This window comes from Vipera berus, assembly GCF_964194415.1.
Source record: "Vipera berus genome assembly, chromosome: 2".
Taxonomy (NCBI): Eukaryota; Metazoa; Chordata; class Lepidosauria; order Squamata; family Viperidae; genus Vipera; species Vipera berus.
In genome coordinates, this window is record NC_138203.1 from 125,892,937 (window position 1) to 125,917,607 (window position 24,671).

The 24,671-nt window shown below is 41.1% G+C and overlaps 3 protein-coding genes across 7 annotated transcripts in view; 1 reads left to right on the forward strand and 2 right to left on the reverse strand.

Moving 5' to 3' along the window:
• Positions 1–2,121: 2,121 nt before the first annotated feature.
• UXT (ubiquitously expressed prefoldin like chaperone) lies at positions 2,122–10,604 on the reverse strand. 2 transcript variants are annotated; one of them, XR_014025315.1, is made up of 8 exons: positions 10,385–10,604; positions 9,586–9,704; positions 9,362–9,443; positions 9,162–9,229; positions 4,719–4,826; positions 4,187–4,472; positions 2,877–2,940; positions 2,369–2,437 (listed from the first exon to the last, which is right to left on the reverse strand). XR_014025315.1 is itself a non-coding variant. In XM_081319464.1 (7 exons), exons 2-7 carry the CDS (start codon positions 9,669–9,671, stop codon positions 2,372–2,374), a joined length of 474 nt encoding a protein of 157 aa, XP_081175590.1. In that variant the 5' UTR covers positions 9,672–9,704; positions 10,385–10,604; the 3' UTR covers positions 2,122–2,371. The 2 variants fall into 2 exon arrangements, 1 of the variants encoding a protein (XP_081175590.1); XM_081319464.1 differs by lacking the exon at positions 4,187–4,472 and having other exon boundaries at positions 2,122–2,437.
• A 351-nt stretch (positions 10,605–10,955) lies between these two features.
• LOC308663209 (ER membrane protein complex subunit 3-like) lies at positions 10,956–22,386 on the forward strand. Of its 4 annotated transcripts, XM_081319461.1 has the most exons (9): positions 10,956–11,157; positions 13,898–13,955; positions 14,852–14,945; positions 16,695–16,799; positions 17,847–17,928; positions 18,064–18,143; positions 19,088–19,161; positions 19,910–20,699; positions 21,062–21,178. In XM_081319461.1, the coding sequence occupies exons 1-8, from the start codon at positions 11,000–11,002 to the stop codon at positions 20,018–20,020; spliced, it is 762 nt and encodes a 253-aa protein (XP_081175587.1). In that variant the 5' UTR covers positions 10,956–10,999; the 3' UTR covers positions 20,021–20,699; positions 21,062–21,178. The 4 variants fall into 4 exon arrangements, with proteins under 4 accessions (XP_081175587.1, XP_081175585.1, XP_081175584.1 ...); XM_081319459.1 differs by lacking the exons at positions 10,956–11,157; positions 21,062–21,178 and adding an exon at positions 22,221–22,386 and having other exon boundaries at positions 12,985–13,955; positions 19,910–20,316; XM_081319458.1 differs by lacking the exon at positions 10,956–11,157 and having other exon boundaries at positions 12,985–13,955.
• Positions 21,094–24,671, reverse strand: part of USP11 (ubiquitin specific peptidase 11) — a 39,424-nt gene continuing 35,846 nt past the window's right edge. Inside the window, exons 20-21 of the mRNA XM_081319450.1 lie at positions 23,579–23,667; positions 21,094–22,613 (exon numbers count right to left, since the gene is read on the reverse strand). Coding sequence (XP_081175576.1) covers positions 22,440–22,613; positions 23,579–23,667 — 263 coding nt within the window. The 3' untranslated portion in view covers positions 21,094–22,439. The remainder of the gene's footprint in view (positions 22,614–23,578; positions 23,668–24,671) is intronic.

The window sequence follows — 24,671 nt, forward strand, 5'->3', positions numbered from 1 at the left end:
ACTTGAGACTCTCATTCTGATTTCCCAACCATTAGCATTATTGTCCTCTACCCAGGATTCCTAAGCATGGTAACTTCCTTATGTCAATGATGCTCCTAAATCTTTTTTACCTTTTCCTCCTCCTCTGCATTTTTCTCATTTCTGCCAGATACTTCTACATTAGTATAGAAATCAGCATAATTTTTTTCACCATATATGTATATGTATTAATGTATACACTTATACGCACACACACACTATCAGAAAATAGTTGCCCAACAACTTAGGTGAAGCAGGGAAGTCTTTCGGGTTTTCTAGTATTCTTAAATACATTTTGTCAGTCTCTCATTTTTCTTTCTCCCAGTCCCAACATTACAAAGTGTTGGCCTTGTTTGTCCTCTGGGCCTAGTACCTATCTCTTACACTTGATTTGCTCAGAGAAGGATCATCACACTTGGCAATAGGCTTGAAGGAAACCCATGCTTTCCATTAAGTGGAAAACGGAACGGTCAACAACAGAAGTGAATACAAAACCAATTATTGCTCTATGCAAGATACCAAAATCAAGATCAGTTTGTTCCAGATTTTGGCCAAGAAAAAATCCAGGAGTCTTAGGAGGCAAGTAGAACTAGGCTAGTACCCTCATTTACTTCTTCCACTATAATGGAATATAAGAATTACCTTGGAAGACAGGAGGAAGAGCTGCAAACTAGGCAACCGTCATGCAAAATATATCTTAATTCACACAAGCAGAGAGGTGTGGGAAGTATTTCAGAAGAGACCCTAGTTTTCTGGAGTGTAAAAACAAAAAGTGGAGAAATATTTTCAGACTTGCAAGAGTCTGTTAACCTTAAATATAGAGCTAGTATTTATTGCTGTGCTTCATGGCTGGACTACTTTAAAGGGCTAACATCCAGCTTGCTCAGCAGCCCACAAGCAAATGTCACAGTGCCTTTCCACTGCATCTCTTGAATTTAAGTAATATATACTTCCCAACCCCCTCCATCTTACTTACCTTTAGATACCAGTAAGAACCATGTAAGCTCTAGGTCTGAGCATGGTTCAGTCCAAAATTGCAATACTTTGCATATCCCTCAGCAGCAGAATTGGATCAATCTATTGGGTTTATTCAGAGACTACACTTAAGCAGGTCAGCTAAATATTGAACAGGTGCATTTGCACATGCTAAGCTTGGTAATAATTTTTACTATATTTTTTAGCATTGCTTAACATGGGCAAATCCAGCCTATTTGAACAGTGTATGGTTTAATGTTGGTCAGATTGAGCTATGAAAATTGTGATAAAAAGGGGAAGGTTTACCTAGAAAATGGGATATCTCATGAATCGGGTGGAAAGCGTTATGTGAAAGGAGTCACTAGAGTAAGACGTAGGTAAATCAGGTGTTCCTCTAGACAGCCCCAGCTCATCAGTTTCAATTACCTTTGTTTTTCATTTATACATGGGAATAAATATTTTATAATCAGGACAGGAAAAATTCCTTTAAGATAAGAATAGCTCTGCTGGATATGGTCAAAGGCGATTTTGTCAGCTCTTTTGTTTCTCCCTGTGGCCAGTCATATACCTCTGGAACGTTTGCAAGAAGAAAATGGAGACATACCCTTCATTCAATATTCCACCCTGTTCTTCTGCAAGAGGTATTTGGAGGCACTGTCCTTCCAGCATGGGAATATCCTTTATCACATGCGGTGGCCAGAAGTATTCACAATATACCAGATGCAGTGGTATCACTGATTTGTATACGGGCATTGCAATTAACTTTTTTCCAGGGTGTTAACTTGAAAAATTACAACTGAGGAGTGTGATTGATGGCAGTTACATTTTGAAAGGGTGAGCCTCTCTTCCATGCTAAAATATCACAATACCAAGATTGTTCAATTCTATCAAATGTCAAAAGACATTCATGAAATCTTTCTATAAATCTTATACAAATATCTTATTTTTACTTTTTATATTTTATTTATTTTGATAGAAAAAAATAAAGATATCATAAAACAAACAAAGGGGAAAAGTAACTAGTAAGGATGTCACCTTGGCACAAATAAAACACAAGTTATTCTTACAAACTTTAAAGCACAACTGAATGCAACCTATAGTGAAAATGGAAGGAAGACAAGAGTCCCGCACAAATACGGAATCTTTATTATTAATACAATTATTTTTTTTAAAAACACCCTAAAATTGGAACCAGTTCCCTCCCTAACACCCTCACTAAAAGTGGAGCTGCCCTTCCCCATCACTACCTCGTGTCACTGTCTCTCGTTCACCAGGGTTTCTTGTCATGTGTGCAGCCCCGGCTGCAGCAAGAAATCCATAATCAAATTTTCTTCTAGAAAACCAGAATTATGCCCTGTGGATCGTAGAAGGTGGATACCTAGAGGAAAACGTCCCTTCTGTTCTCATCAGGCAGATCTCTGAAACCTTGCAGTTCACGTAATCCCTTTAGAAAGAAAAGATAAGACAAGACTCAGGTTTCTCTACTGATTCCTTTTATTTCTTTTTCACAGTATAATAATGATCCCAAACTAGGTTAGAAAAAAAATATCCTCCTTGTCCCATCAAGGAGCTTTCTTGATCTGGTAGGGGACCAAAGCACCTAACCTCTTCAGTCTCCATGGTACATGATCACACGAGTTATGGACAAGGGAAAAAAGCCTTCCAATACATTTGCCAAACATTGCCGTTTGGGGAAGTCAGTCATAGAACCGTTGCCCTAGGGAAGAGCAGCTTTTCCTCATTCTGTGCAACGCTCTTCAAGTGTAGTTAATTCCAACCCACCATCATTTCTTGCTCTGCCTGCCAGAAGAATGAATGCCGTCTACCACATCCCCCCATCTCTCCCCCCCAAAGTAAAAACTTTGTTGACCACATCCCATTACCTCTAAAACCATCCGGATATTGGCTTTTATTCTGGCAGAATCTTTAGTAAGAGTTTCACTGAGCCTGTTTTAAAAAAAAACACAGGAAAAAATCCACAGGAGGTAATGGAGAAGGGAGGGTTGGCCTAGTAAATTATAACAGCTCTTGACCACCTATTGATGAAGACAATATGGCATACAGGGAGAAACTGTTTTTATAGTGCGTGCTGGAAAATTTATCTGAATATGAATAAGAATGCAGTCTCCACTGAATACAAGAACACAAAATACAAGCAACACAAAAGAAAGGGAGGGTATGTTTGTTTTTGCACAAGAGAATCCATCTATGCTTGCTCAGCTCTGTATTTTATAGTTTGCTGGAGCCTATCGAAGAGGACATGTCCAGCTATGACGCAGAGCATGGCTGTCCACAATTCAGGCTCATCCTTCACAGAACTGGCTCTCGCATTTTCAAAAGTATCCAAGTTATTGGTGTCACTTCACTGCCCATTTCCAATTCTACATTGCAAAGAAATTATTTTAATTGTGGTTTAGTTTTAATTTAGTTTGGTTATCATTACAATTCAGTTACCATTCCCGTTCTACAAATGAACTATTTTCCATCATCTGTGGTTGGAAATTGCCTTTACGCTTATAGAAAGGCACTTTTTAAATGCAGTGGATGCTTGCATTACTGTAAGTCATTTCGTGAGCCAGCTGATAGAAGCAGGGTCTGAATAGGGGGAAAGAATTTTTTAAAAATCCCACTAATGGCTGGTATTTAAGGATATATTCCAATTAGCAAAATTATACTCCAGATTCAGAAAGTGCACTAAAAACCAGTTTAGGAGCCAATCTTGCTTCTAATCATACGCTTGCAGCCTCCTTGCCCTTCCAATTTCCTCACTTTATAAATACAGTATTACTTTGTAAAGATGTAGCAATGACTAATGATAGATAGCTGCATGGTTTATAGCAATGCTATAAATATGCACTTCGTTTACATTAATTCATATGAGATGGCATTCTTTCCAAACCCTGCAAATGTATTTTTCTGATGGGTGATGACGTGTTAAAATTCCTTTGCCTCACGCAGAGCAATAAACTGCGGATTTTTCTGTGCCAAAGAGTGACTATTAACCATTTTAAGCCACTAATATGTACATGCCCTAGGACACAGGTCTGCAACCCGTGGCTCCGGAGCCGCATGCAGCTCTTTCAGCTGTCTCCTGCGGCTCCCAGTCCTCTGCCATGTGCAGTCCAAAAAAAAAAGTGGGACTAAAAAAGTTCAGCCAATCAATTCAAATATGCAGGGTAGGTGCATATCTCACCTTGGCTCCACTCTTCAGTCAAACCCTGTTCTGCACATGCGCGCATGTACACGCATGTGCACACATTTTTTGCGGCTCCCAGTTTTTCCTTTTGTGAGGGAACCGGTTCCGAGTGGCTCTTTCACTGTTTCAGGTTGCTGACCCCTGCCCTAGGACATGTCAAACTTGCAATGTCACATGACGTCGCGCGATGTATCGGAGCTTTTTATCCATTGCCGGCAATGGGATGGGCGTGGTTTCCTGGTGACACGTCTGGCCCGAGGGCCGGCAGTTTGACACCCCTGCCCTAGAAGAATAGTTCTAATGAATCAAATATTTATAAAAAAAAGACTGGCTATACTATAATCTGGTCTCATCTTCTACCTACATTCAAGCATCTTGTTCTGCTTACAGCAGTCAGAAAACATGCTACTGTAGAACAGCTAGAGAAGGATACTATCCCCAGGTTTTACCAAACAGACACAACAGAGCAAAGCATCTCTCAGTGATGTGGTGAGAATAGAAAATATAAAGACTCAATTCTTCTACTCACTCAGTAAGCAACTTGGTCTTCTTCTCAATAAAGGTTAGCGCCTCTGGTAGAGTCAGTTCCACAAAGAACCCATAACCCAAAGCTACAAATAAGGTGGAGGTATCAGGCCTACAAGCAGGAAAAGGAAAGGGAGTACAATTGGCATTAATGTGGCCACAGAGATGACAGCAACAGCAACTGGGATTCTGTCTGCTGACGACACTATAAAAGTTCAGGTTACACGTTTTACTAAATTACACGAGTTAGTCATTTCGAACTGTACAGACCTAGCCATTTGTGATTTCTTTAATAAAGGCTAAGGAAACCATGGTTGCCTATCGTGTAAATCCAATCATAATTTATATCCTGAAGGAAAATTGCAAGTATGTCTCAGAGAAAATGAGCTCTCTCTCTCTCTCCCTATTTTCTTCATTAAGGGATAAACTGGCAAGACACCAGGAAGATTTGAGATGTAAACTATACCGTGTTGAGGTAGAATATACTTAAATTAGTTAGATAATAAACCAAGACGAAAACGGAATAAAGTAAACAAAGCATACAATGTAGTACAATAGATTTCCTTCAGTTGAGATCAACCTCTGGGTAACTATATGAATATTAGCTGTCGGATGCAAAATGGAAATGGTTTACCACTGTCTTTATTTGGAACTTTTTTCAAGCTTCCCTATCTAGGGTCCAGATCCAGGATTTCCTGGTTGTCTCCTATCCAGATCTGTTCCTATTTAGCATTTTTTGGATTAGTCAAGGCCAGCTAGATACTGCCATCTGCTGTGCATCCGGTGTTTCTTTTTCCAGTTTTGAAATATTTAGGTGAAAGCAGTATAACCGAAAGTAACAAGATGAGTTAATTTTTTTCCTATGAAAGGAAAAAAGATCTAAGAGCAGGAAAACCAAGTGAAAAAAAGAGTTGACTTTGTACATTGTTTTTCTATAAATTGTTGTACTTCCCTGCTCCCACAAACATATACATGTGAAGTTATTTTTCCAATATATTACACATTTATACCAAAAAAACATTGCAGGATGACACAGAAAAAGAGTGCCATACTGTCCATTAAGCCACCAATACTTTTTAAGGGTGGCTCAACATTCATGGATGGTAAAAGAAGAACTTGTTGAAAAGAAAAGGCAAGAACTATAATAGTATGCAATAACAATTTTCTAGCGAATTTAGCCCTTTGTTTATGTTTATTAATGGGTTTTTTTCTGTTCTTCCCAGCTACTTCTTCCCCTTGTCTTATTCAGTTAATCTTCTTTCCTCTCCCCTTCCCAAGGCAGCTCCATATTCCATATCCTGTGGAAGGAGACAAACGTGCTCATGTGTGTGGGTTATATATGAAGATAGCAATTACAGGTAGTCTTTGACTTACGATCAGTTAATGATGGTTCAAAGTTAGGATGGCCTTGGGAAAAGTGATTTACAATTTGTCTTCACGCTTGCAACTGTCACAGCACCCTCCGGTCACATGATCATAATTTGTGATCTTCCCAGCTGATTTCTGACAAAAAAACGTCAAATAGGGAAGCTGGATTTGCTTAACAAATGTAATCAACTGCTTATCTAAAATGGTAGTTGTTTTTTTTTACCTAATAGGTAAAAATAAATGTAAACCCGGTTCTGGTGACATGATGACTCACTTTAACAATTGTTCCGATAGAAATTCCTGTCCCAATTGTTGTAAGTCAAGGACTATATGTAAGTAATTTTGGAAAAGAGTAACTTATTTTAAAGACAATTTATTTTAATCATTCAAGATCTGAGAGATTATCTTATTCATCAACAATGATCTCTCTTTGTTAAATATTTTTCATTCTTGTACAGAAACCTATAAAGTTGTATTTAAACATTTCTGGAGCCAGCTTTTCTTCACTGTGTTTGTGTTTGGCAAACACAACCCCTTTCTGCTTACAGCTAATGTGTGTTCACACTATCCTCGGTCCTCTGCTATAATGAAGGGGAAAGAAAGAAGCGTTATTTCACACTCAGCCACCTGTCTTTATACTGGGCAACGCTAGCAGGAAAGCAGCCTAAATTTGGCTCTCATTCTGCACATTATCTTTCAAAGCACAACCTTTTGTTCTTAACCAAGCATGGGCTCATCTGGGGATAAAATATCCACAAATCATTTATAATGAATTTGTAAATTTCATGGCACTAAAATTTAGGGAAAAGTTGGGAACATTTTTATATCATATTTTCCCAGGCTGAAAAAGGAAATTTAAATATTTTTCCCACACAGGGAAATTTGGCTAAAAGAGTTAAATTCTCTTCAGACGCATATTCTGACAGAGGGGGTGAGGGGAGGGAGGAGAAAAGACAAGACTGCTTGTCTCTCTTCTGATTTTTTTTTCAGTGTTCCATCTTCTTTTTAATTTTTATTATCATTTGTTAAAAACAATGTTTCCTAAACTAGCAGACTCATTTCAGATCACAGGATGGACAACATATAAATATATGTAATGTATTATATGTATTTTAAAAAAACACCTGAATCTAAAAACATTTTGTTGTGCAACCCAGAGTTTTCTCCAGAATATTTTACCACCAAGAATAGCCTGAGTGCATGACTCATCATTCTGAGCATGGTTCCTGATTGAGAGGATGGAAGATCAAAAGTCCAAATCATACAGATAAATTGCAGGCAATCTCCTCAGCAGATTTACCCATTAGTCCAAAAAGAATCTTTGATTAAGTCATTTTTCACACTTCATGTAGAGCTTTCTACAATACAACAAGAGTTTTCTTGCAATACAACATGAAAATTATGGCTTTAGAAAAAAGCTGGATGTTTTATTTTGGGATTAGCCGGCAAATTACAGCATACAGTATATAAATGATGCTCTGTAAATAAAGATCAGTCTTCACAGCTGTGCTATGACAGCCTAACAAAATAGGAAATCATTTACAAGAACTCAGCAGAGATTACTTTAAAATTTTTAACTTGAGAACCCTATTGTGCTATTCTTTCCTTACATTTAAAGAGAAGAATTTTAATTTTCTGTTTTTTTCTAATGAGAGATCTCAACCTTTTAAGAAGTGTTTAGGGTTAAGAAAAACATACGGTTGGGCCAATATAGAGGCATCCAATGGTGGGAGAATCAAGACAGAAAAATAGTTTTCAGTAGGAAATTGATAAATCTGGAAAAATTGGAACTATCAGTGATTATTAATTATGACAATTATAAAAATCTGATAATTGTGTTCTATTGTGAATGTTTTTAAGAATCTCTGGCAGGAAGTTATTTGGCCTATTTTAAAATCCAAACCAGGATGAGATATTTCTGAGTAAATGTAGGTAGTCCTCAACTTACAACCACAATTGAGCCCAAAATTTCTGTTGTTAAGGGAGACATTTGTTAAGTGAGTTTTGCCCCATTTTATGACCTTTCTTGCCACCGTTAAATGAATCACTGCAGTTGATAAGTTAGTAATACAATTGTTAAGTGAACTGGGCTTCCACATTGATTTTGCTTGTCAGAAGCTTGCAATAGGTGATCATATGACCTTGGACACAGCAATGATCATAAGTATGAACCAGTTGCAAATCACATGATCATGGGGAATGCTACAAAGATTGTAAGTGTGAAAAATGCTCATAAGTCACTTTTTTCAGTGCCGTTGTAACTTTGAACGGTTACTAAATGAACTGTTGTAAGTCAAGGACTTACCTGTATACCTGTTTACTTGCAGATGAAAATCCCAAGTTTACAGTGACAATAGCCAGATTTTTAACAGCTACAAAAGGTTTTTAGTAACAAATCAATGAGTAGGGGTGTTAAGTGTATTATGTTATAGTTATTAAATATTTTGTTAAATTGTTTTATTTTCATTGACTTCATTATTTTCATCTCTGTGAAAAACAGGATGCCAGTCCAGATAAATATTAATTTAGCATGCAATTTGTTTATTGTCTTCCAGATACTCTTTATTATCCGAAACTCTTCAAACCTATCGCTCACACACAGGTAGGTAAAATTAGTTTTATGAAGAATGATCATCACCAATAATAATCACTTATAAATTTCAAAGTGCTTTATGTCTAATTTCACAAAATATTATCATTTCTATTTCACTTCATTAAATCCTTCAGACTTTAACATCTGTATGACTGGAAGTCACTGAAGGAGTGCAGCCTTCTTAATCATGAAGAAAATTAAATAATCAGTAAATAAACTGTCACAGTGAATAAAATGATTTGACTGCCACTGCAAAAAAATAACTGCTAGTAGATACATGAAGAACACTTCTCTTGCAAGAGAAAATTGGACTAAATAGCCCTCTGACTCATTTCAACTTTTACAATTTTACCTGTTGGTGTCTCGAGAAAGTCATAATAATAGTGCTTTTAACTGAATTTCTCAAAAGGTGCAGAACATATAAAAACATAAAAGACTAGAAAGCTGTATGGCATTGGATACATAGAAGATTGGTGAGCTACTCACACTTCTGCATTAACATAAAAATGGCAGCCCAGATCCACTTGAGTTTTCAGCTCCTGGTTTCCTGTTTCCTAAAAGAAAATAACAAATTTACCTGGGGTACAGCAGCTCTTAATTATTATCTCCTAGTGTCTACTACAACAGACCAGTACATCACATGATTGCAAAGTACTATAAACTGGTTGGAAAGATTTTTGAATTACCTGTAAACGTTCAATAATGTTCTTGAGTTGCAAATACTGAGCAATTTTTTCATAAATCTCATCTCGCTGCTCCAACACTTTCCTGTGTAGGGAAATATCAATGTCTGAAATATCAATATGAATGACTGAGAGAGACTTAGAAAGCATGACATATAAGCGGTTAACAGAAGTGAGGTTGTTAAAAGGTGGACTTGGAAAGGGATTACTTTTTAAAAATCACTCACTTAAGGTCTCTCTGCAAAACATCACTGATAAATGCTTCATATTGAAGCACCTTCTCATGTAGCTGCTGTTCACTAAGCATCACCATGAGACTTCCACAGAAAATATTAGTAAACAGGTCCTGGATGGGGAAAAAATATAGTTAATTGGAAAAAAATATTACCTATAAGTGGGAAAGGAAAAAAAAAACAGATTTTGAAACGATAGTCCACCAGATATGTTTTTTCAAATGATATTTTGTATTGCCTACAAAAAAACCTGTACGCACCCCATGTTACATGGCCCATCATTCTCCCTCTTCCCCGGCAGTTTTCATAGCTATCTAATTTGAATATTTAACCCACACCAGGTCAGCCCATGAAAACCATAAATACACATTCAGGTATAAGCTTGTAAGCCGCCCTGAGTCTTCGGAGAAGGGCGGGATATAAATGGAATTAAAATAAATAAAAATAAAATAAAAATAATAAGGAAAAGGCAGAATTCCTAGCCCTTTCTGGAAAACTCAAAGAGGCCAAGTGTGCGATTTACAAAGCTAGAAAAGCAGCTCCGACAGGTCGCTGTACGAGAAGCAGCACCAGGGAGCCCGCCCCTTCTCCACTTCCGGGCTCGTGCGACTTAAAAGCGAGGTTAGGCTCTCCTCAGACTCAGGCTCGCTTCCGAGCACGTCAGAAAGGGAGGGAGCTAGAAGAAGGGAGTGACTTTTGCCCTCTCCGCTCCGGCGTCCGACGACGAGGCCAAGTGGTTTTACTTTCCCACTGCTTAACCGCGCGACATCACGGGGCGGCGGACTCGCCCGACCTGGTGAACTTCCAGATATTATGGCGCTTGCTTTCCAACAAGAGGCCGCGAAATAGGGAAGAGGGGCACCAACGAAGGGCAACTAGTCTGCTCCTACGAGTTTCAGAGGAAAATCAGCCTCTCTTTTGATAGCAACGGGAGGGCGCCATTCCTCCTTTACCCCGAGCCTCCCTTCAGTTTTCATTCGTCCTTTCGACCCATAATAAAGGACGTAAACGCGACACCGGAAGTGAACGACGCTTCCGGTTGCGCGGAGCTCCCGCCCCTTTCCGTCTTAGAACAAGTACTACTAAGCCAGGGGTAGGCAACCTCGGCTCTTTTATGACTCATGGACTTCAACTCCCAGAATTCCTGAGTCAGCTATGCTGACTCAGGAATTCTGGGAGTTGAAGTCCATGGGTCATAAAAGAGCCGAGGTTGCCTACCCCTGTACTAAGCGGAGGGTCAAACTGGCGGCCCGCGGGCCCGGTGCGTCACGCGCAGGCCACGCCTACCCCCGCCTCCGTAAAGGCAAAAAACAACCCGTCGCGATACGTCACGTGACGCCATCGCGTTTGAACCCCCCCCCCTCCCGTGAATTTCAGGGGTGGTCCCTTGGTCTCGCCGTCTCCCGCCATGACGGTGCCGGACCTGCGGCTGGACCCTTCGATTCGCTTCTGGATTTTGCTGCCCGTGGCCTGGATCGCGCTGGCTGTGGGGATTCTGCGGCTGCGCCTGGCTAAGTTGCTGCGCGGCGAGCGCCAGCCGGCCTGGCCTGAGCAACGGCAAGACACGTGAGCCGCGGGGAAGGGCTTGCGAAGGACGCGCCGACGCGTTCCAATGGGTTTAAACCAGGGGTCTTCAAACATGGCCCTTTTATGACTTGTGGACTTCAACCCCCAGAATTCCTCAGCCAGGCATGCTGGCTGAGGAATTCTGGGAGTTGAAGTCCACAAGTCATAAAAGGGCCATGTTTGAAGACCCCTGGTTTAAAAGCAGCGCTCTTCCAACCATGGCAACTTGGTAAGACTTGTGGACTTCAAGTCCCAGAATTCCCCAGCCGGCGCAGCTGGGAGTTGAAGTCCACAAGTCTTAAAAGTTGCCAAAGTTGGAGACCTCCGGTTTAAAAGGACGGGGAGGGAGAGGCGAGAGACGTGAGCCCGATAGAGTGGTCAGGCCCGAGGATCCTGTCGCACTTGGCAAGATAAATTCTTGAGTGGGGGTTGCTACTTATTTCTTGGACGGTTTTTTTTGTGTTGCTTTTTTTTTTTTTGCAAACTTGGCAACTTTCAAATGTGTGGACTTCAAATCCCAGAATTCCCAAGCCAGTATGCCAAAAGTAGGAACACAGACTGGTTAAGAACAGGTAGTCTGCAACTTACACCAGCTCGTTTAGTGACCGTTCAAAGTTACAAGGCACTGAAAAAAGGGGCTTATGACCATTTTCCCACCTTTCTAGCATCCCCGTGATCACGTAATCAAATTCAGATGGTTGGCAGTGGCTTCATACTTATGAACCTTGCTGTGTCCCAGGGTCATGTGATCCCTTTTTGCAACCTTCTGACAAGCAAAGTCAATGGGCAAGCCAGATTCACTTACTCAGTTACTAACTCGGAGGCCCCCAACCTTTTTGCCACCAGGGACTGGTTCCATGGAGAAAGATTTTTCCGCGGACCACAGGGGATGTGGTTTTGTGTGCTGCCTGAATCCCATGGATGGGGATTCACTTGTTTGCACTGCCCGGTTGCTGGCATGCTGCGGCCTAGTGCCGGTCCACAGACCATGGGTTGGGGATCCCTGTACTAACTGATTAGCTGCAGTGATTCACTTAACAACTGTGGCAAGAAAGGTTGTAAAATGGGACAAAACTCACTTAACAAATGTCTCACTTAAGAACAAATACTTTGAGCCTAATTGTGGTCGTAGGTTGAGGACTACCTATAGTCAAAACCTGACTCTGTTTAATATAAATCCAGTAATACTGTAAAATCAAAATACCCACCGGCAGCAATAAATACCACAATAGTAGAGCAGGCTTACAGCCTGCAAACCCCCCCCCCCTTTTTAATCTCAGTCTGAAGCAAAGATATTTTTCATCTTTCTTGAAAAAGAGGGTGAAGGGTTGAAGAGACCTTAGACCAAAAAAAAAGTTTCATAATTAGGGAGCAACAACCTTTTTCTCTTTGATGGTTCTCAGCTAAGAGTGAGCAAACAGTAACAATATAAACCTGTATTTCTTAAACTGTCTTCCACAAACTTCCTCAAGAGCACTAAAGAGGATACTACCTGTTTCTTCATGGTGTCTTTGTGAAAAATGGATTTTCAGCAAGCTACAGTCGGGGTCAAACATCGAGAACATTATACTCATTTTTTTAAAAACCAGCTCTCATTCCAGATAGAGAAAAAAATACAAACCTGCACAGCCTATTAATGATTTATAATTGGTGCATTAAATAGAAAAAGATTATGAACATATTTCAATATTCCTTGCATTTCCCTCTCCCCTTTTTAAGGAGTACACAAGTATTGTACTCCTTATAAAAATATTTGGGGATATTTCTTTTGAAACATTTTGAAAAGTTTCAGAAATATTCATGGAAGCCTGTAAATATTTTCAGTTATACAATATACTAGGTATTGTGAAGATTATTATTATTATTATTATTATTATTATTAATTTTATTTGTATACCGCCCTTCTCCCGAAGGACTCAGGGCGGTGAACAGGGCAGTACTTGTTAAAAGACAAAATACAAAATACAAAAATACAAAAATTAAAAGAGAATTAAACAGAATGCCCACAATTCTTACAATTAGTTAAAACACATTAAAATAGGTTAAAACACATTAATAAAACCCAGATCCAAGGCAAGCCCATTGTTTTTTAATCACTTACAATACCATGTCTCCATAATGCAACTCTACGGTTCCCCAAGTGCTTCCAATAATATCCTATGTAAAGGCATAGGATGCTGACTTCATAAAGGCAAGTATATGAAGCTGTTGTAAAATATACAATGCTTCTTGAATAAAGTTATTTTGCTGATCATGAGGAATTCTGGAGGCAAAGAAGACTTGCATACCAACCCTCTTTTTTAATTGCCTATTTCCAGTGTCATGTTAAAGACATTTGAACCATGTCAACTAACAGCTGCAAAAATATACTGGGGGAAGTCATAGTAGGAATCACGCAACATTTCCCATAATACCGCAAAAATCAAGGAGTCTAGTTAACACCTTTTAAAACTGTCACATTTTATTAAAAGGACTTCTCATTTTTGATACCAACAAAGCTTTTCTCTTACAATATCTCTAATAATGCATGGGATTCCAAGGGACCCAGTTATGACTAAATTTCATAGACTACTTCATCCATGCCTTTAAAATGCCATCTTGAACAACTGTATGCAGATGGTGGATTGTGTATGGGAATAGTATGTTTTTTGACGATATATCTGGATTTGCATATCAGATCATCTCTTGGGCTAGCAAATTCTGTTATTATTACAACTGAACTGAGTGCTCTATCTGTCAGGCAAATTCTGACTCGTAGCCGCCTCTTGAGAGAAAATGGACGGTTCCTAACTCATCAGGTGAGAGAATGAAGTCAGCCTCTTCTTGAACCTTAGACAGATTTTGGCAGATACCCATCAGAAGCTTCTAGGCATTTCAAGCTGCATGTGCTTGTTTGTATCAAAACCAGAACTTTACTAAGAATGCAGAATGAACTAACAGACATAATCAAAGTGGATTTTGCTGCTGCTGTTTTGTGATACTTACCTCAGATTCTCTCGAATAACAACTGTTCCTGGACCAAGACTGTTTTTGGATACTGTTTTAATGAACCTTATTTTAACTTCTGTATTATTACTGTCTTCCATTATTCCAGAATTGTTGGATTTGTTGCTGGTTTTATTTAAGGTTGTTCTTGTTTTGTAAATTGCTCTGGTAGTACTATTAATTTAATAAGCCTACCTATATTAGTATTTGACCTTTGCCTATGCATCTCTCCATGCCCCAAATCAAAATGATATCCATCATAATATGACGCTATAGACTATATGAACCTTTGTGCTTATCTGGAATTAGAGCTGGCTTATCAGTGTACTTACTGTTAATGCCAAACAAAAATTAGAATGTGCAGAATGCCTTATTCAAAGCTGGCAATGCACAGAGGATAGTGTACTGGGACTTCTTAAAGGTACACAACCATATTATATGTATTTCACCCAAACCAGGTTAGGACTTTAATTCCTAACACTTACTTTCTAAATCTAGATGGATAGGATTGAAGTTTGAGACTAGCTGAAGGCAAACCTCCAGTAGTGCTCTGCGTAAGTAAGGTATGCTAAAGATTTCAAATAGAATGCCGGAGAAGTACTGTAAGCACCCAGAAACGAGACTATCAGCATGAACTATGTGTATTTTTCTGAATAGCCCAAATTTCATCTCAATTTTTGTGGCCTCTTTTTATTTTTATTTTTTCCAGGGTTTTCTTATGCGCAAGCATTACTTCAATAATTCTGAGAGTGGCTTCTTTCGCACAACTAAACGCAAACTACAGTCCCGAAACCCGCTGACAGGTAACGAGGATGACTGGTTTGTACTCAGAGCAGGTAGCAGTGGCAGCTAAGTGGAGTCAAGCCAGTTTTTGCCACTTTCTGACCTAGTTGAAAAGATTGTTATTCTGTAGGAAGGGTGCCAGTTTAGGGCATCAATATTGACTATAAAGATTTTGATGTGTGTCAGTGTGTTTCAGACTTGACAGCTTTAAGATATGTGGACTTCAGCTCCCATAATTCCCCAGCCAGCTGATGTATATGGCTATTACTGAAGCTTTCTCAAAATAGAGCTGTCAGTTTAGACAACAAGCTCGATTACCACCCTTCTCACTTTTGTCACTGTAACATAAACCAGCCAAGGCTCTCCCATAAGAGGGGAGGCTTTAAACAATGTTGTCTTAAGGATCTCTTCTAGATTCTATTACGGAAAATATTTCTATGTTGCTTCTGTGTGTGGCAGAAGGTTGTCAAGAAAATTCACAAGTATTACACTCCATGATTTGTAGGGACATCCATTGAGTGTGTATTCTCTATTAACTTTCCATCCTTCTAACACAAATTTTGCCATGACTTAGAGTAGAGGTCCCCAACCTGTGGGCTGCAGCCGACTACGGAGCCATGGCCACTTGGCCACTGTTGCCGCAAGTGTTGTGCGGGAGATGGCAGCGCAGCTAGTATTGCGTGGGCAGTGGCGTTGCCACAAACCTTATGTGAGGGGCCATGGTGCAAGCCTCACACCAGGGTGGCATCGCTGTGGGCTGCGGCACAATCCTTGCATGGGGGGGTGGCGCAAGCCTCATACTGGGGGCAGCATTGCCACAATCCTGGTTACGGCGCCACAAGCTTCACACAGGTGCCGCCATCACTGCCCTCCCGGCGGCACTCTTCCTCCTGTCCGAGGTTTTCATTGTTGATCGGAGTTTCTTCTTGGCTCAGAAGCACCAGGATCAGCGCCGACCTCCAGCTGGAGCCTGGCGCTGATCCCGGTGCTTCCGCTGATCCAGGTGCTTCCGCTGAGCCCTGCAGCTCCAGCCGTCTCTCGCTCAGGCTTGTGCGGTGCTGCCACCGGTTCAGCTCATACGCCTCCCCCACTACCACTTTTCTAGGATGGTCGCGTACCACCTGCCAGGTGGCAATGTACCACAGGTGGTACCCGTACCACTGGTTGAAAAGCTCTGTATTATGCTAATTAAATTCATTTGTGTTTGATCACATTCTTCCAATCATGGGAAGCAGAAGAGAGCCCTGTGGGGCACCAAAACATTTTCCTTGGTTACCATGGTTCAAAATTGCCATCCCCATCCCTGTATTATTTAAATACAGTAAAGGTAAAGGTTCCCCCGCACATGTGTGCTAGTCGTTTCCGACTCTAGGGGCCGGTGCTCATCTCCGTTTCAAAGCCGAAGAGCCAGCGTTTGTCCGAGGACGTCTCCGTGGTCATGTGGCCGGCATGACTAGACGCCAAAGGCGCACGGAACGCTGTTACCTTCCCACCGTAGTGGTCCCTATTTTTCTACTTGCATTTTTTACGTGCTTTCGAACTGCTAGGTTGGCAGAAGCTGGGACGAGTAATACAGTAGGGATACAGTAATACAGTAGGGATTACCTAAACACAACCACTGCAGATCAAAACTTTTAAAACTAGGCCTAAGTAAAAGTTGACTTGGAGGCTAACTTTAATATCCCTTAAATATTCTGCAGTTTTTCTATACGGATAAACATATTATACTGCATAGTTAGGGCTCTAATTTAACATTTCCTTTCCTTTAGATCCCACAATGGTTACAGAGATGATGAAGGGCAACCTTATCGATGTTCTGCCCATGATTCTCATTGGAGGCTGGATCAACTGGGCCTTCTCTGGCTTTGTGGCTAGTGAGTGGAGGGGAATCGTTGAGGGGAGGTTTTTTGTTTTTTTTAATTCCATTTATATCCCGCCCTTCTCCGAAGACTCAGGGCGGCTTACAAGCTTAGCAGTAGCCTTCATTCTATGTATATGCCTGCTTATTAGGGCTTTCACACACACCCCAAGCGGCATTATTACAAAGTCAGCTTAATTGCCCCCAACAATCTGGGTCCTCATTTTACCTACCTCGGAAGGATGGAAGGCTGAGTCAACCTTGAGCCTGGTGGGATGCGAACCTGCACTAATTGCAGGCAGCTGGTGTTACTTAAGGAGGCATTAGCCCACTGCTCCACCAAGGCTCTTTGTCACTAAGTGACAAAGCATTTTGTGTTTAGTTTCCTATTTATTTGATATTTTCTATTGTTCAATGTCTCCTTCAGGCTTGTGAATATTAAGTTAAAATTATTACAACCTACAATATTTGAAGAATGACTAATTAAAATAATGAAAAAATGGATGAGGGGAGCAATAACTCTGCTAATGCATGATGTGGTTTACAGTTCTTAAGTTTAGCTGGTCCGTGAGGTACATCCTGTTTTATAGTGTTACAAATGTAGAAGTGCAGGAGTTGATTGGTTGCTTGCTGCCCTCCAGATATGCTGACACCCCAATTCCCAGGACTATTCAGCCAGCATGCTAGCTCAGCACATCTCAGAAGGCACAGCCTGGGGATTGCTACTATAGCATCTGAACCATGAACCAGGAATGTTTCCCTGTCTTTGCTTCTACCTTGAATCTTAGGTTGGCCATGCATCTCCCCATATTAATTTGTAATACAGGAAAGAAAATGCAGCATTTCCACTGTAACAACATAATGGTCAGGTTTGGAATGCCTTGGGGAAAAAGCCGCAAGAAGTACATGGTCCAGCAGTTTTGGTTGAGATTTTCATCTGATCTGTAGATCTAAAGCAACAAGGAACAGCAATTTGGAAAAGTTGGGGAGCTGGGGATTGAGGGGTGAGAGTAGAATTTGGAGGGGGAGGCAACTCTAATCCCTCTCCCTCCCAACCTTCTAGCTAAGGTTCCCTTCCCCTTGACCCTGCGATTCAAGCCCATGTTGCAGCGTGGAATTAACCTGCCTTCCATGGATCCCTCGTGGTAAGCCGCCATCTGCCCCAGGTCTAGCCAATCCTTTGGGTGGCAAGATGGGAAAAGGACATTGGTTGCGGGGTAGAGGACTGGCGAGCAAGAAGGCCGTTCAGGATAGTTAACTGAAAACTGTTCTTTTCCCAGGGTGAGTTCAGCCTCCTGGTATTTCCTCAATGTCTTTGGTCTGCGGAAAATACACAGACACGTGCTGAGAGAGGACTCTGGTGAGAAATTGTTCAAAGGAAGGGACCACGTGTGGGCCTAGCAGTCTTTCAAGGGAGCAAGCTCACCCTAGAGACCAGGATACAATGCTTGCAATTCCAACGGCAATCTGAAAACAGGAAGAAAACATTCCATAAACAGTAGAGTTGAGCAGTGAGAGTGCTAGAGAGGACAGTGTAGCTTTGTAAACGATTACAGAAATAGGATGCTGTGCCTCCTACAAGTCCTGTTTGCAGAACAGCATCTGCCACCTTCGTTTGTGGTATAACAAAAGCTCACTTGATGCACTGAATCACAAACTAGCCAACCACATTTTAGCTTAGGCACGTGGTATGAATTTAGTTTGCATGATTGCTTTATGGATCAGTGTGTTACGTGAATCTAGCAATTGGGTTAAGCTAAACCATGAGTGCAGCATATGAACTAGGTTTTATTTATTTCAGCTTTCAGTCTAGTCTATATTACCTTTTCAAGCAGGATTCATTATTTCACCATTATTGTTTTGCCTGATTCTTTGCCCCAAAGAAAATATCCTTCCTCTCCACATGCATTCAGTAATATCTTCATTCTAATTTTCTTAAGAGTACATCTTATCTAGTTATGAATGTGCACTTTATAGTTGTTTTGTCCTTACAATTACAGGGAAATGATTTCAGGGATTGCTATATCACTCTGCTATAGTAGTGGAAACCTTTTTAGTGTTCTACAGTCTCAGATTTATTGTATACACATCTTCGTAGAGTAAATCTCACTAGGCTATTATGCTCTCATAATATACTTATTACTTCTTCTATAATGTAGAAACCTTACACTTACCAAAATGTGGCCTGCTGAGTGAGTGATGTTAGTTTCCATTTTGCCTTTGGCAGAACATTTGTTTACCAATTAGCCTAAATAGGTTTTCATTCTCACGTATTCGTACTTACCTTTTTTCCCTTAACCGCAGAGCCAAGTCAACTCGAAGTACAGTTCATGGGCCCAGATATTCCTGCTCCACCAGATCCCAACAAGGCCTTCAAAGTAAGGTTCTTTATTCCACTGAATAATTCTACTGAAAGTGTAAGATAGGTACCGGGTACCAAAGGGCCTTCAGCTATTGCCAAACTGCAATTCCCAATATCCCTCACCATTATCCATATTGACCGGGCTTCTACAAGAGTTGTAGAGGACCATAGGTTTTCAGCTCACTATATGAACTTCAGTTTAATTACGATTGTTAAAATTTCCTTTGGAACGGAATAACCTCTGTCAGGAAATAGATGGGAAAACAAACTTATTTCATATAAACCAGAAATATAGTAAAAAAAATAAATTATGTTGGATTAATATATAACAGGAACAGGTAATCTTTTTCAGGAAATGGGCAGACAGGGAATTTTGACAGCATGAGCCAAGTATCTTCATAAAATGCCTTCCAAGGCAGACATGGCCTATCACAAAACACCCTTTCAGTAGGTGGCAAATGGGTGGTTACTCCCACTATAGAAACAGATGCTTCCAAATACTGCAACTTAAAACCTTGCCCCTTTTTTCTGGATAATTGGGCACTCTTCCCACTCACCGTTTATTTTATTTTTTAAAAAAAAATTACTTCCAAGACACGCATTTTTTTTCTTAATGTGAAAACTAAGTCTAGTGAAAGTCATTTAATTTGAAGCCTGGGCTTTTGGTTCTGCCACTCTTGTAAGTTGGTAGGGCATTGGTGGATGCAATAGTACTTGAGAGCTGGATCCCCAAATTACCAACAAACCCTTTCTTTTTCTTTCAGGCTGAGTGGGAAGCCTTGGAATTGGTATCTCACCACTGGGCTCTTCAGGATGTTGAGGAACAGCTGATATCCCAGGACCTCACGTTGACCGGGATGTCCAGGCCAGATTGAGCTCTACCAATCTGGAGTACAGGACAGCAGGACAGCAGTGCCCAGAAACACTCTGTTCATTAGGAATTGGTGGCCAAGGACCACCTGTTGTGCATGGTGTGCTAAAGTTGTGAAGCTGTGCTTGATTTAAATGACAAAAGGTACTGATGGGAGCGCTGAAAATCAATGATCAGCAGTCTGATCAAGAAGCAGTTTCAGAAACCTTGCGAAGAGCTGAAGCATGTAGTAGCATCTACTATCATTTCCTGGTGTGCAGCAACGGAAAAAATGTGATAAGTGTTATCTGGAGGCTTCAGGTAGAAATTTAATGTGTGTGCTATTGCAGAATACTGGGTAATAAACCAAAGTAGCTGCAACTCTTCCTGCTCGATTGTTGTTTGTTCAGGGACAGATTCTAAGAGGTACTAAATAGATCCCGAGTTCACATATTTTAACGCAGCAATGACAGAACTCTTGTGGGCACTAGAGTACCTAGCAAAAGGGAAATCTAGATTGCAGTTGTTAGGAGCTACAATTGCCTGGGTTGAATGCCAGCTGAGAAGCTATCAGATGTGGATGTTCTTGGTTTGTACCGACCGAAGCAAAACAAGAAGAAGACAAACCTTCGCAGACCTTGGCTCAAAGCCCCCCAAAGGGGAATAAGGCAAGGCAAAAATGTACCGATTGTGCATCCTGTAAGGCAGACATGTCAAACACAAGGCCTGGGGGCCGGATGCGGCCCGCGAAGTGGTTTCATGTGGCCCGTGAAGCCATCCTGGAAACAGTGAGGGAACGGCCCCCACTGCCTTGGCCCTGGCCCAGAGACCCTCCTTCTGCCAGAGACCCTGAGATCTGTCCTACTCCTGCCCAGCCCCCCCCCATAGGCACCCTTGATGCGAACGATGTAGAGCTGGCCACGCCCACCCAGTAGGCCATACGCACTCTAGCCATGCCCACCCAGTAGGCCACGCCCACCCTGGCCACACCCACCCGGCCCCCTGAGGGCAACCACAATGCTGATGCGGCCCTCAATGAAATTGAGTTTGACACCCCTGCTGTAAGGGATCATACCAAGGGAAAAAAGAGCGACCATATGCCTTTTAAAAGAAGTTACTTTATGTACACATGCCAAAAAATATTTTCTTCTGCAAGATAACTTCAAGAGAAATAAAAGCTCAAAGAGTTAAAACGAAGAAATGAATCTTCCAAACTCTTCAAGTAATTAAATGCACTATGTGCTCCTGCCAACAGTGAGTGTCCTGTGCTTGATCAACACTGCTTCCTGCTGTATTCCATCCACTGCATTGCACACACAAACCTATTTACAAACTAGTGCAATCCCTGAGCCTAGAAGTAGCAACAGCAGTGGCAGCAGAGACTCAGTAAAGGGAAGAATTCCAAAGTTTTTCTTGAATGGGGGGGGGGGGAAATACACCTGGTAGGTATTAGGCCGACTGAGAAGGAACTTCAAGAGCTGGCAGTTAGGTTTCTCCTGAGGTCCTTAGCTTAAGGGAACTGCCGCCCAGGACAGGCTGAAAATGGCTCTGTCTTCCCAAACAGGTGTAGATACTAGAGTAAAAAGTAGGATTTTAGGACTCAGTGGCTCACAGTCACCTTAACAACTGGAGAGAAGCTTTGGAAAGGAGGAATAATACAAGGAAATTCAGAAACATGCATGTGAGATGCAGATTTCTACCAGACGCTGGAAGGTAGGCAGGACAATATCGGAATTATTGCTTAATTGGGGAGCTGAAAGGAGGCACTTGGAAGATAAATGTCAGGAAAGAATGTGAGGGGCCATTTATCCAGATCTTTCCAGTGTCAGAGGTAAGGGGAAAGTGTCCTAATTAGCCACAGACTACACAGGAGTTAGTATCCCCGCAAACTCTTCCCAGAGCGTAGGAACCAGCAATGGTGAAGTGGAGGTGAAGACGTGAAGTCGCGAGCAGCAAAACAAGGGCAAATACCCCGATTAGAGTGGCTTAATACTGTGGGAGATGGAGGGCGGGGGAAGTGCACAGCCAGCATAAAAATGATGCATTTAAGTTTCCTTCCACGTAGGAAAGCTTGCGCTAATAAAAGCATCTCGATTTTGAGATGTAAAAAAAAAAAAAAAGGGAATGGAGGAGACAATCCAGGAAGCCTATATTTGCCCCCAGCCATCTTATGTTGATGTAAGGCACAAGCCTTCTAAAGAGTAATCAAATCTTCCCCTCCACAGAGCTAATGAGCCTTGCACTTTGGGACACAGGAAGATAGCAGGTCTGTTTGTACTGGTAAGGGGCTCTTATCTGGTCTCCTACATCCCTGCCCTGCCCTTATTCCAAGGCCTGAGGAGCTGTTGCCCTTGGAGAGAATCCAGCTGCTCCCTTCAGTTCAAGGAAAGGAAGGTATATGGCTGTCCACCTGTTGCAGATGGAGAAGGGAAGCAAGGGGAAGGTCAGTCCACATCCATGAAGTCCCGATTTGCTAGCTCTTTAGAGTGAGAATCACAGCAGCAGGCAGCATAGTCCTCCTCATTCCCGCAAGCAGACGTACTCGTGGATGCAGCGAGGGGAGTTGGGTGGCAGATTTTGTCCTGGCGTTGATAGAAGAGGACGTAGGCAGCTTTGGACTGGCAGGCAAGAAGACAGGGAAAAGTTAATAAATGGCAGCGAACAACACAGCCTGGAAGATACTCTTGGTCAACTTCCAGGTCAAAGAAAAGGGAAACATTGAATTGAAGTGGTTTCACACGTGCGTAAATCTCCCAAACTTAATAGTGTGTCAAATTGGCAGGAGAAAGACTATACAGGTCCAAAAAAACTGGACTTGTTGATAAAATTTTGCATTGCTTTAATGTGTAAGAGCCATCATAGGAGATAAAGCTTTGCATGGTCATTGTTTACTCCAGCTTGGCCACCACGGAAAGAATGAAGATTCTGAAGCATCTCTTTAAACCAGGCTCCTTCAGTCTTAAAATTTAATCCAAGGCTCTTTTACTTAATACCAGGATGTACTGAAACTGACCCCTCCAGAACCTGCAGCCCATAAAAGAACCACCATGCTAGCCGGAAAATATGGGGATGATAGTATCTTATTAAAGCATGCCAAGGCAAGAAAAGTTGGGTTAGTTACTTAAAAAAACATTCTCAAAAAGCTATAGTCACATTCTGCATTTTTACTCCCATTGCAGGTGCAAGACACACCTTGTATAGCTGTCCTCCATCTTACAATGCCCTAAATCAATGGCAAGACTTAAGGGAAGCCATCCGAAGCAAATAAGCCTGCTTTCTCCCCTATAGTTGTTCAAAATGACACCGGAATGTGTCCCATTTCTTAACAATTAAGAACATCTAGATTATTTATTTCAATTTGCTTCCACTAAAGAGTCCGGTCTGCTTGGAAACATGCGGTTACCAAGGTTCCATTCAAATTTACCCCAAAAACAAACGCATGTCAAAGAATCTATGGTGTTACAAGATCTGACAATCCTACTAGCAAAAAATGTACGAAGGAGAAAAACGCCCAGATTAAGCAGCGAGGCGTTTGCCAGCAAGTGCTGAAACAATGAACCCATCCGAATGTGACGTGCCTTACCTCAATCTGGTTCTCTGAAACTGTAGACACGCTACTGTCATCAAAGTAAAACCACGTCCCTGTGTCCTTGTTCCGGGCAAAAGTGGTGTCTAGAGAGTACAAGAGATGAGTCAGGTCATTCCGTATCCTTTTGTCGTCCACCAAGAAAATAAATGCTGCCTTGCCACACAGGAATTCCGCATAGTTCTTGTTTTATGTCCGTCTCTTTACAGCTTCAGTTATATATATTCCCACGGGCTAAGCTCTTATTTCTTTCTTTTTTTCTGATTGTTTTTGCCTTCTAGTCATATTGGGCTAAGAGAGAATGACAGCCAATCTTGGTGTAGTGGTTGAGGCACCTGTCTAGAAACAGTGTCTAGTCCTGCTTCAGGCACAAAGCCAGCTGGGTGACCTTGGGCCAGTCACTCTCTCTTAGCCCTAGGAAGCAGGCAATGGCACACCACTTCTGAAAACCTTGCCCAAAAAACCTGCAGGGTGTAGCCCAGTCAGTCATCTGGAATCAAGACTGGTTCGAAGGAACTAAAAAAAGAGGGGTCTGGCTTCTCCTTCCTAAAAGAGGAAAACAAGAGGATTTTTTTTTCCTTAAAAGTTATTGCTACCGTTGCCAACAAAAATCGGAGCAAGTTTTCAGCTATTACTCTGCAACTACTGTAAGGACAAACAGTCCTCATCCATCAGATGAGTGGCAGGCAGCTTGTGACCTCCAGACGGAGAGGAGGAGTGTGACCAAATTTTTTTTTTAAAAAAAAGCCTGGCAGATGGGTTCACGGACCTGAAAGCTATAACTAAGAGGGAAATCTTGCTCACTTGCTTATTAAATTTACACCCTGCCCATCTCACCGATAAAGCGACTCTGGGTGGCTTACACCCTTATATATATATATATATATATATATATATATATATATATATATATATATATATATATATATATATATATATATATATATATATATATATATATATATATATATATATATATATATATATATATATATATATATATATATATATATATATATATATATATATATATATATATATATATATATATATATATATATATATATATATATATATATATATATATATA